Source organism: Arvicola amphibius, chromosome 6 (assembly GCF_903992535.2).
Source record: "Arvicola amphibius chromosome 6, mArvAmp1.2, whole genome shotgun sequence".
NCBI lineage: Eukaryota > Metazoa > Chordata > Mammalia > Rodentia > Cricetidae > Arvicola > Arvicola amphibius.
In genome coordinates this window covers 18,470,408-18,482,651 of record NC_052052.2, presented here as the reverse complement: position 1 = coordinate 18,482,651, position 12,244 = coordinate 18,470,408, and the positions used below count along the sequence as shown (strand labels likewise).

Below are 12,244 nucleotides of genomic sequence, written 5' to 3'. Positions count from 1 at the left end.
GAAGTAGCATGAGAAGACCTGTCATTTGGATATTTTTCTTGCATGGCCATCAGTACCTGAGACAACTGCAGAATTAAAAAGTAACCAGTCAGAACTTCCTAGTATCTTTAAAAATTATCTGTAACTCAATTCCCATTGGCTGGAACTAAAACAAAACAAAACAACCTGTAATCTTGATATAAGAACAAATTCAGTTTCCTCCTAACTCTAATAACATGCTTCTGACATCAGACTGTGTATGTGTGTGCAATGGGGAGGTGTCCAACTGCCCTGCTTCCAATGCCACCCTAACTCCTCCCAGCTTGTTTCACCCATGCTTCTTATCAACTAGCTATAAATCAAGGGTCCCTGATTCCGTCCTAGAGTTGATTTATTTGTTAGAATGTTTTACAGAACTCAAGGAATCTATATTTACTAGTTTAGATCACGCATGATGGTACTTGTTTGTAATTCCAGCACTCAAGAGGCAGGGGCAGGAGAATTACCACAAATTCAAGGCCAGCTGGCTTACATAATGAATTCCAGATCAACCAGAACTATGTACCCTGTTTTGAAAAATAAATAAATAGCCACGTGGTGGAGGCACACACCTAATTCCAGCACTAGGGAGGTTGAGGCAGTAGGATCTCTGAGTTCAAGACCAACCTGGTCTACAAAGTGAGTTCTGACACAGCCAGAGCTGTTACATAGAGAAATTCTGTCTCGAAAAACAAAAAAAAAGGAAAAATGAATTAATAACAAGCTTGTTATAAAGGCATTATAGGGGCTGGAGAGATGGCTTGGTGGTTAAGAGCACTGACTGTTCTTCCAGAGGACCAGGGTTCAATTCCCAGTACCCACATGACAGCTCACAACTGTCGGTAAATCAAGTTCCAGGGTATCTGATACCTTCACACCAATGCACATAAAATAAAGTTAAATAAATCATAAAAAAGAAAAAAGGCATTACAGCCAGGTATGGTACTGCATGGCTATAATCCTACATTCAGGATGCTAAAGCAGAAGGAATACCACAAATCTGAGGCCAGCCTGTGTTACAGAATGAGACTCTATCTCAAACAAAATAAAAACAGGAAAAAAGATATTGCAAAGGACACAGATAAAGAGAGCATAGGGCAATGGCAAATAAGGGGAGCAGCGCTTGAAAGAGCACACCACATCCCCTCGACTCTGCTACTGATGGAGCAGCTAGAAAAAATAAACTAGTGTTATAAAGTGTTATAAATTTACCAATAAACTTGGTCTGGAAAAGTGAAGTTACACAAAAGTAGAATTTAGATAAAGGAATCCTGCTACAAATATGACTAGATGATAAAGTAGTATACTAGCCAGATTTTCTAGAAACTAAAGAAAAATAAAGCTGTAAGTCTAACATAAAGAGACCTTCAGGGCTATTGTAAAGATTTGTCCACCAGGACTGCTGCCCATTAAGCTCTACTGCCATATCAAAAGGAGTAGAATTCTTACAGACAGACAGAATAACCCTGGTTAACACCTAAAGGATAAAAAAAAAAAAAAACTACCCAGGGGCTGTCAGCCAACAAGTCAATTTATTAGCATATGGAAAGATAAATACCATTTTGAAGATTCTAAGGCTATTTTATTAGTATACAAAACAAGCAAGATAAAAAAATACATACATTACAACAGCATACAATATAGTCAGGTATTCTCCCATATTTTACTTTGAAGACTATTTTAGGGCTGGGGAGACTGATTGGCCATTAAGAATACAGGCTGTTCTTCCAGAGGATACAGGCTTGATTCCCACATTCCCTTGGTGGCTCACAACTACCTTTAACTTTAGGAATCCAACACCCTCTTCTGGTTTCTGATGGCAGTAGGTACACACACAAAAAAAGCATCCAGATATGTAAGATAATGATAAAACCTCATTTTTAAAAGTTATTTTAAAATAACTTTAATTATTTATGAGCTTGGTTAGCAGCAAAGGCCTTCAATCCCAGCACTCAGAAGCAGCCAAAGCAGGTAGATCTGTGAGTTTGAAGCCAGCCTGTTCTATTTAGGGAGTTCCAGGGTAGTCAGGGATACACACACAGAAAACATGTCTCAAAATACAAAAATAAGTAAAAAAATAAATTTTTTTATTTTTTAAAAAATAAAAAACAAAACAAAAGCAAATCACGGAGGCATAGCGGACACTACATGTAGCACAAACATGTAGTCCCAGTTACTCAAGAGGCTGTGACAGGAAAACTGCTTGATACTACAAGAAATTCAATGTCAACTTGGAAAATATATAGCAAGATCACATTTCAGAAAACAAACAAAAGGGGCTGGAAAGATGGTTCAGTGGTTAAGACAGTGTACTACTACTTACTGTAGAGGACCTGGGTTCAATTCTAAGCACCCACGTCAGGCAAGTAACGACCCCTATAACTCCAGCTTCAGGGGATCTAATACCTTCTTCTGGACTCCATATATGGGCACTTACACTCACATCTCACATGCACACACCTAAATACATATCTACACACATATACATATAATTAAAATAAAAAAATATTTTTTAGTCGGAAGATGGTGGCACACACCTTTAATCCTAGCACACAGGAGGCAGAGGCAGGCGGATCTCTGTGAGTTCGAGGCCAGCTTGGTCTACAGAACTAGTTCCAGGACGTCCAGGGCTACAGAGAAACCCTGTCTTAAAAAAACCAAAAAGAAAAAGAAAAGTTCAGCTGTATAGCCCAAGTTGGTCTTGAACCTGCAGTAATTTTCCTACCTCTGGTTCTCCCCCACCAAACAAAAATTCAAAGCAAAACAACAACAAACATAAATAAATAATCCAAATGTGTACCGTGGAACACTCCTGTGATCCTAGTATTTGGGAGACACAGGTTATGACTACTCTAGGTGCCAGTCAGTGGTGGCATACAGCTGTAATCCCAGCACTTGGGGAGGCAGAAGCAGGTAAATCTTTGTGAGTTTGAGGCCAGTCTGGAGTTCCAGGACAGCCAGGGCTAAACAGAGAAATCCTGACTGAGGGAAACAAAAAGGGACTATTCTGGGTACATGAGACCCTACCTCAGAAAAGCAAATGAAATAAAGAAAAGGAGAGAGGGAAGGAAAGAGGATGAAGCCAACTGTCAAGGTTAGGTAGGCTTTTCACTCAGGTAAAGCCAGACCTTTGGCTAGGCTACAGGAAAGACTTTCAAGACCTGTCAAAGTGAAGCTAAGTTGATGACCTTATTAAGTATTTAGACAGATACACATAGGAAAGACACTGTATACATGCAGGCTATGGGTATGGGCTTCTCAAGAGGGTACAGTAAGGTGCCTTTACAACTGCTGTACTATGATGCTGTGGCTAAGTCACAATGCTCAAAGTATGTAATTTATAACAAGTTATGATTAAGCAGCATATAAGATTTCATTTAAAAAAAGTTAACAAAGCCGGGCGGTGGTGGCGCACGCCTTTAATCCCAGCATTCGGGAGGCAGAGGCAGGCGGATCTCTGTGAGTTCGAGACCAGCCTGGTCTACAAGAGCTAGCTCCAGGACAGGCTCTAAAGCTGCAGAGAAACCCTGTCTCGAAAAAAACCAAAAAAAGTTAACGAATATAGTTAGTTTTCTAAAGCATTTTTTCTTTCTTTTTTTTTTCAAGACAGGGTTTCTCTATATTAATTTTCTTCTGTAAATGAAATTTTTTAGATGGTTTCATAAAATGCACTGTTTAGACTCAAGATTACAAACATACCAGCCCTAAGTACACAATTATCTGTTGTTTTTAATGCTTTTGTTTAACGTGGTTAGGAAAACAAACCAAAACGGGGGGGACGGACGGGACAAAAGGAATTCAGAAACTCTGAATTTAACAGTGCCCAAAATAATTTGGGAAAATTCACAAGATACAATTCTTAGAGGTGAAATTCAATTTTGAAAGGAAAAAAAAAGAGAGAGAGGGGTGTGATTATATGGTATAATGTACTTTACTGACCTCTACAGTTTATCTTAGCAACAACAACCCAAATGGCAATCAACTCACTGTGTACAATAACATAAATGAAACAAACTCCAAAACCACACTTCATAAAAGCATCAACCTAACACCCAGGAAGCAGAAACATAAAGACTTTAAGTTCCAGGTTAGCCTGAGCTACACAGGGAGGCTGGAGAGATGGCTCAGTGGGTAAGAGCACTGGCTGCTCTTCCAGGGGACCTGGGTTGGATCCCAGCACCCACACAGTGCCTCAAAATAATGAGCTTTAACTACAGTCCAAGGGATTAACACCCTCTTCTAGGCTCTTTGGGCACTGAAGCACATGGTGTAGACATACATGCAGGCAAAACACCCATCATACACATAAAATAAAAATAAAAATCAAGGGGCTGGAGAGAGAAAGAGATCAGAGCTAAGAGCACTGGCTACTCTTCTAGAGGACCCAGGTTCAATTCCTAGCACCCAGATGGCAGCTCACACCGTTAATTCCAGTCCCAGGAAATTTAAAACCTTTATATATGCATACATGCAGACAAAACACTGATGCACATAAAAATGAACAAATCAAAGAAAACAACAAGAGCAAAATGCTTCAATTTATGGCTAGTTATCATCAATTTATGGCTAGCCATTCAACTGCTGGCTAGTGAGTTAACGACACAGAAGGATAACCATGCACTGGCAACTAGTTATGTTTCCTGTCAACACCAAAACTACCCTTTCACTGAGCCTCTTCTTTTGCCTTCTACCTTTGAACTTTTGGTCCTCTTTCTTGATGTCTTCTATTTTGTGTTAATTTCATTGATTAAATAAATAAACTGCCTTGGCCTTTTGATAGGACAGCAGATTAAATAGGCAGAGTAGATCGAACAGAATGCTAGAAAGAAGGTAATGTGGCAGACGCCATGATTCTCCAGCCTGAGATGGACGTAGGTTAGAATCTTTCCAGTAAGCCACGACCCCGTGTGATACACAAATTGCTAGATATGGGTTAAAGCAAGATGTGAGAATTAGCCAAGAAAAAAGGCTAGATATAATGGGCCAGGCAGTGTTTAAATGAATACAATTTGCATGTTGTTATTTTGCAACACTTTCTCTCCTCCCTACCTTCAGGACGGTACACAATACCAGTTCCATTTTATTACCCTTTAAAGAGAAGAATAAAGGTGCCAGTACCCTTCTGTAGTCCCAGCACTGGGGAAGCAAAAGCAGTACTACTGCCAAGTTGGAAACCAGTGTAGATCATTACATAGTGACATCAGTTCTAAAAAAAAAAAAAAAAAAAAAAAAAAAAAAAAAAAAAAAAACTAGGAAAAAAAAGGATAACAAAACAGTAGCCCAATTCTGAGATATTTTCAAACTCAGAACAAAATGACAAAAGTAGAACTCCCAGTCCAACAGAGTTACCTAGAAGACTTGAGTCACGATATTTAGGAACTCGGTGCTCCTCTAGAATGGTCCTTCTATATCCACTTGGAACTAATTCTAGGAATGCCTTAGACAGCAAAATTCACAAATGCTCACGCTCCTAATGTAGAATGAAATAGTACTTACATATAACATCTGTACACATTTTCCTATACATTTTAACCATTAACTCTAGAGCCTAGGTAATAGTCCACTCCTATAGTCCTAACTATTTAGAAAGCTAAGGCACAGAAGTTTAAGGCCATTCTGGGCAAACCAGCAAGATTACCCCCCACACACACACACAAACACACATTTATAATCCCAGCACTTGGGAGGTGAAGGCAGAAGGAGGATCAAGGAGTCCAAGGCCAGAGCTGCAATACTGAGACCCTATCCAAACATCGTATCTAGAATAATTATCACTCGTACTGCAATATAAATATTATACAAATATCTGTTGTACTATATTGTTTGGGGGAATAATGATGAAAAAAGTCAGGTACCTATTCAATATAGATAGTTTTCCTGTTCACAGTACATTTTCAGTCCATGATTGGTTCAATATGCAAAGAACACCAATGGTACATTCAAAGAAATTAATATATATGTATTCACTCAAAAGCTTGTCCCTGAGTTCAAATCCTCAGAACCCATTTAAAGGCAAGCACAGTAGCGCATCTGTAATCTCAGTACGCCTACAACTGAGATGGGAAGCATAGACAAAAGAATCCCTAATATTTCATGGGCCAGTTAGCCTGGTGCAGCAGTATAAGGAGAGAACCAACTCCTGAAAGTTGTTTCTCCTCCCTCCCTCCCCCCCCCCCCCTCTCTCTCTCACACACACACACACACACACACACAATTAAATGGCCCTAAACACACTTCTGCCATTCTGTACTTTGTATTTATGGGAAGCAGTTTTCTCAATATTGATGGTGATAAAATCAAAGTATCAACTCTGAAAAATGTTATAGATGGTCTGTACCCTGCAGTATCAAACACTCAGCCAAGATTACTTTTGGTTTCTGAGACAGGGTCATGGCCTAGCATTTGTTATGTAGTCAAGGATTACCCTCAAGTCTCTATGTTCTGAGTGCTGAGAATGCAGGCATGGACCAGCATTCTTGGCAATACTGAATTATAAGCACATGCACCTCATTAGTATATGCAACAGCTTTTGTCTTTAATAAATGATAAAAATTATACACAGACCAAAGAATTGGGCTTTGAGTTAGGGTCTTGCTATGTAGCCCTGGCTGGTCTAGAACGCAGTATGTATACCAGGCCAGCATTGAATGCCTGGGGAAATCGCCTGCCTCATGGGCCACCATACCAAACTCCAAAGAATAGTTTTAAAGTAAGTTTCTTTATTACTTATCAGCAAATGTTTGATTTTTATACAATCAAGGTCTCATAAAAATTTTCCAGGCAAAAAAAAAAAAAAGGGGGGGGGGCAGGCCTGGCAGTTTAAAAACCTGGCCAGACACTGTATTCATCAACCTAAATTTACTGATCACCTACTATTTCCCTGGCTCTGTGCAGTGAAAAACTACTGGCTGGGTGCGAGCCTGCAATTTCAAACAACATGAAGGCAAGACAGCCTGGGAGGTAAAGGCAGGAGGATCTCTGTGAGTTCAAAGGCTACCCTGGTCCACAGAGTGAGTTCCAGGTCAGCCAGGATTACATAGTGAGACCTTGTCTCAAAAATCCAAAACAACAAAAAGCCCAGCCTGGGATAAACAGACATTCCATGCCAGCCTCAACTACACAGCAAGACCAAATAACAGAAAGAAAAGGGAGGGCGGGCAGAGGACATAGCTCAGTAGTAGAGTGCCTGCCTCAACAGGGCCGAGGGCTTCTTTAAAGTTCGGTATTTCAACAACAACAAAACCAAAGCCGACATGGTCTGGCCTTCCTGACTGACTAACAGTCAAAGGTTTTAAATTAATACTGTTGGACAAACTTGAACACACGTGATTTTCGATTCATCCCAAGCCTCTCTGACCAGATTCCTCCACTCTGACACCACTGACCTCGGCTTCCCTAACTCCGGGTTGGGGGTGGGAGGCTGCCCTACGTACGGGAACCTGGAAGCATCTCCCGCTTCTTCACGGGTCTAGGCCGTTCCCAGGCGCCCTCTGCCCCCCTCAACGTTCCGCTCCCCAGCTCAGACGCCACCTCGGCGGGAATGGCTCCCTGACCCTTTGGAAAAGGTGTCCACTCCACCAGCCGAGTGACAACACTCGCTGACCGTCTCATTCTGTCCCCGGGTCTGCCCCGCGGGCCGCGGGCCCTACGAGGGCAGAGGGCGTCTGGCACACGAGCGTGGCAACTGCAACGGAGTTAACGACGGGGGACAGCGAGGCGCGGAGGGGAGGCGACGGGGACCCGAGGGGGCGTGTGGGGATCGTTATCCAGGAAACGGAGCCGGGGCGAGGAAAGACTGGGCCGGCATTCCGGCCAGGTCCACCTGCGCATGCGCCTCGCTCTCCCGGGCGATGTCCCGGGCACCCTCCCCACGCCCCCCCACCCCCCGTAGGTCCCGAGTTTCCAAGGTTTTCCCGGGGCTACGGAAGGAGGGACAGGGACGGCAGCCGCGGCGGGAGGAGCCCCCAAGAAGAACTTACAGAGAGCCCCGAGAGCGGGCGGCGAGATCCCTCCCCGGGATACTGCCGGCGGCCACCACGTCCGCGCGAGCCGCGAATCCTCTCCTCAGGCCGCCTAACGGCCGTTACACGCCCGTCAGGCCGCACGCCTCCGAGCGCGCGCCGCCTGGCACCGCCCCTTTCTGCTGGCTCTGGACCAATAGAAAGTCGAGGCGCGTGGCTGTCCCGCCTCTTTCTGCCTACCTTTGACCAATGGAGACTCGGGCCGCTCTGGAGTCCCGCCCCTGCACGGAGCCCGGGTGGTGGGCGGGAGGATCACTGCGTAGGAGGTGCGAGACCGGTGGATCGCTCTGCGCATGACCCAGCCGCTACTCAGCTCGGACTTTGGCTCCTTACCCGGTGCTGCCTCTAGGTGGCGCTGTGCCAGCGAGGCTTCGGGTAGCTCCTGGGCTTCGGCAGGGGCGAGGACGAGAGGCCAGGCCTTAGGGACTCCCCACAACCTCCCTCACTGCCCTCCCTCCGGAACGAGGAGGGCAGGGGGTGCCAGGGACTTGCCTGGGTCACTGCCTATTATAGTTAATGAGGAGGGGCTGGAGAGCTGGCTCAAAGGCTAAGAGCGAGGGCTGCTCTTTCAAGGGTCCCAAGTTCGATTCCCAGCACCCTTTTTGTCTGGCCACTCACAACTCTCTCTTCTGCCCTCCACTGGCGCGCGAGAAGACACACACACACACACACACACACTATTCACACATAAAAGTTAAAGACATTTAAGAATAACAAATTAATGGATGGATGTTGAACCTGGGGATGACAGAAGAATTTAGAAATTAGGAACAGGGGGCTTTATTACTATGAACGTTAAATCTGGATGTCTAAAATTGAATTTATAAACTAATGAACAGAAATTTGAGTTTTCTCAGTTGATAGCTTGTGCTTCTTTTCTGAGGAAGGAGGGAGAAAGGACAAGAGCTGGTCCTGAAAAGAGAAGAAAGTTAAACCGTAAAAATGCTGGGATTTAAATCTACAAACTGTGTACATTACTGAGCTGGAAGATGGAGTATGTCTGTAATCACAATTCAGAAGGCTAAGGCATGAGGGTCAGGAGTTTGATGCTGGCCTGGTCTACACAGTGAGATCCTGTGTGTGTGTGGGGGGGGGGGAGTGTGTTTATACATTCCTTCTCTTCAACAGGGTCTTGCTATTTAGCGTGGGCTGGACCTCAGACTCCTGGTACTTCTGACTTGGCCTCCTGAATGGGTTCTTGTAATTTTTTTTTTACTTTAAGGTTTTATTATTTGTGTGTGTGTGTGTGTGTCTGTGTGCCAGAAGGGATCCCTTGGAACTGGGCTTATAGGCATTTATGAGCCACTTAATATGGGTGCTGGGGTCTGAATCAATTGTTCTTGGCTTCTTGCCCTTATTTTGTTTTTGACAGGGTTTCACATAGTCCAGATTAGCCTGAAGCTTGCTTTACAGCCAAGGTCAATTTTGAACTAATCCTTCTGCACCCATTTCTCAAGTGCAGAGATGAATGGTGTAAATACATATGCCGGGCTCAGTTTCCCTCTCTAGTTTAGCAGTAACTCCACCATGTGATAATTTTCATATGAAAATGAGTTATCGTATTTCAGCAGTCTTTAGGCTCTCGCTTCAAAGACTATTCATCATTTTAAGTTACTTTATTATTGCTTGTTTCTTTGTTGACACAGGGGTTTCATATAAACCAAACCAGCCTCATGCTCACCTTGTACTTCAGGGGAACCTTGAACTTCTGGTCATCCTATCCTACCTGTGGTTACTTCATTATTTTTAAAAGGCTTGCTGCATATTTAATGAAATATATTAATGGAAGTATCCCAACTAGCACAATGAAAAGTAAAAAGACTCGATTTGGGACTGGGGAAATGGATCAGTGAAGAGCACTTGCGGCTCTTCTAGAGGATCTGGGTTTGGTTCCTAGAACCGACATTGTATCTCACAACTGGTTATAACTCCAGTTCCAGGGGATCCAGCATTTCTTTTGGCCTCTGTGGGCATCTGTAGTGATGTATAAACAAAGCCTTTATATGTCTGGCTTTAAGTGAAATGTATACCAAAGCCTTTGTGTCTGGCTTTGAGAAATGGTCCAGCAAAGCCTTTGCCATGTTTGGGTTAATCAGTAGAGGCTGAGGAATTGTTTTGAGACTGTTAAAACCTTAAAGAGTTGTTTCTCTGGAGTCTACACTTGGTGCTGCATGAGAGCTTGCCACTGAACCGACCTTGGTCCTAAGACATTGCTGACAGACCTGAGTTTTTACTTTTGATTATGGCTCGGTGGTTTGAAGCTTTGGTATGACTTCGGTAGTTGGAACCTTTGCCAGCCCTTGTCAACCTTGTATATGTTTAAATAAAGTAATTAGAATGAGTGTGAGTCTTTTCCAGGAGGCCTGTGCAGTTGCAGACTGTTACTTTAATTATGGAAAGGTGCATTGCATTTGTTTGATGATGTAAAGATGTGTTGCTTTGCCTGCCTAAGGCACCTGATTGGTCCAATAAAAAGCTGAATGGCCAATAGCTAGGCATTAGAGGGATAGGTGGGGCTGGTGGGCAAAGAGAATAAGTAGGAGGAAGAATCTGGGAGAAAGAAAACCAGAGGGAGTAGAGAACGAGGGAGAAAAGGGGGAAGATGTCTTGTGCTAAGCAGATAGCCAGACACTGGAGAAGATAATGAAAGGAAGTTATACAGAATGAAAGAAGGGTAAAAAGCCCTGAGGCAAAATATAGATGAGGGGAAACAGGTTAAATTAAGTTATAAGAACTAGTGGGACAAGCATAAGATAAGGCCAAATATTCATAACTAATAATAAGTCTCTGTGTCTTTATTTGGGAGCTGGTAGGTGGCTAGAGAAAGCATGGTACAGTGTACCCTTCTGCTTCTTCAGAAAAAGAAGGCTTGGCATCTTGATGATCTTAACTCTCTACTTCGGCACCTATGACCCAACATCAAATAATAGGCTTCAAGCATGTAAGCAGTGGGTTTACACACATGCAAACAAAACACTCATACATAGCTGGGCATAGTGGCACATGCCTTCAGTTTCAGCACTCTGGAGACAGAGGCAGGCAGATCTCTGTTTGAGGCCAGCTTTGACTATATAGTAAATTACAGGACAACCAGGGATACATCAGGAGACCTTACCTAAAAACAAACAAACAAAAAACACTCATACACATATTTTTTTTAAATGTTAGATTTGGTTAAATATAATTTTCTCATTTAACCAAAGAGAACAGGAGGAGTCAAATTCAGGGGTGCATGCCTGCAATGTTGGCTCTCAAGATTGAGATGGCAGTACAGCGAGTTCAGCCTGATCCACACCATGAAAGGCTGTGTCAAAAAGACAAGGTGGGACCCGCATAAAGGGGGAAGATAGGGACTCCACACACACGTTTATCCTCTGACCTCCACGGGCTGTCCTGCGGCAAACACACGGGCTGTCCTGTGGCAAACACGCCCACGAGCACACATTGGACAAGCATGTGCTATTCTCTAAACAAATAGAAAAAAGAATGCTGAATTGAGCTTAATTTTGTGGTTTGTTTTTTTTTTTTCAAGCCCTGGCTGTCCTGGAACTCACTCTGTAGACCAGGCTGTCCTTGAACTCACTGAGATCTGCCCGCCCCTGCCTCCCAAGTGCTGTGATTAAAGTTGTACCACCACCGCACCACCACCACCCGACTTTCTGCATTTCTTGAGTTTTCTGGTTGATACATGGCTTCATAAAGCCCAAGCTAGCAAACTCACTACAGAGCTGAGGATGACCTTGAACTCCCAGTCTTCCTGACTCCAGCTCCACCTCTCAAGTGCTGCGGTTACAGACGTGCACCACTGTACCTAGAAAAAAAAAAATTTCTAAAAAAAAAAAAATCTGATTTTTTTCTTGGAGTATGTATGTTTGGGGTTCGTATGAGTTTATTGCTGTTTGGGGACTCAAACTCACGCCCTGCGTGTGCTATGCAAGCGCTCTATCACTGAGCAACACCTTCGCCCATTTTTCGGTTTTGTTTATGTTTGTTATTTGTTTGAAGCTGGGTCTTGATATATAACCCAGGTTGATCTCAAACTCAGAATAATCCTCCAGCCTCAGTCTCCAGGTAGCTGGGATTCCAGGTGCACAGTGCCTCGCATGGCTTGCCTGTCTGTTAACTGTGACGCCCAAAGTCCGGATCCCCAAAATACCACCACAAGGTCGCGTCCGATCCCAAAGAGAAAACCACGGTGAGTTAAC

The 12,244-nt window shown here is 43.6% G+C and overlaps 1 protein-coding gene across 3 annotated transcripts in view; it reads right to left on the bottom strand.

Moving 5' to 3' along the window:
• Positions 1 to 8,112, bottom strand: part of Cep85 (centrosomal protein 85) — a 32,625-nt gene extending 24,513 nt beyond the window's left edge. For 2 of the 3 annotated variants that reach the window (XM_038334151.1, XM_038334152.1), the window contains exons 1-2: positions 7,998 to 8,112; positions 1 to 65 (exon numbers count right to left, since the gene is read on the bottom strand). The exon at positions 1 to 65 is cut by the window's left edge and continues 5 nt beyond it. In XM_038334151.1, the coding sequence (XP_038190079.1) occupies positions 1 to 50 (50 nt within the window). In that variant the 5' untranslated portion in view covers positions 51 to 65; positions 7,998 to 8,112. The remainder of the gene's footprint in view (positions 66 to 7,997) is intronic. The other variant, XM_038334153.1, reaches the window with a different exon arrangement.
• Between the last annotated feature and the right edge of the window lie 4,132 nt (positions 8,113 to 12,244).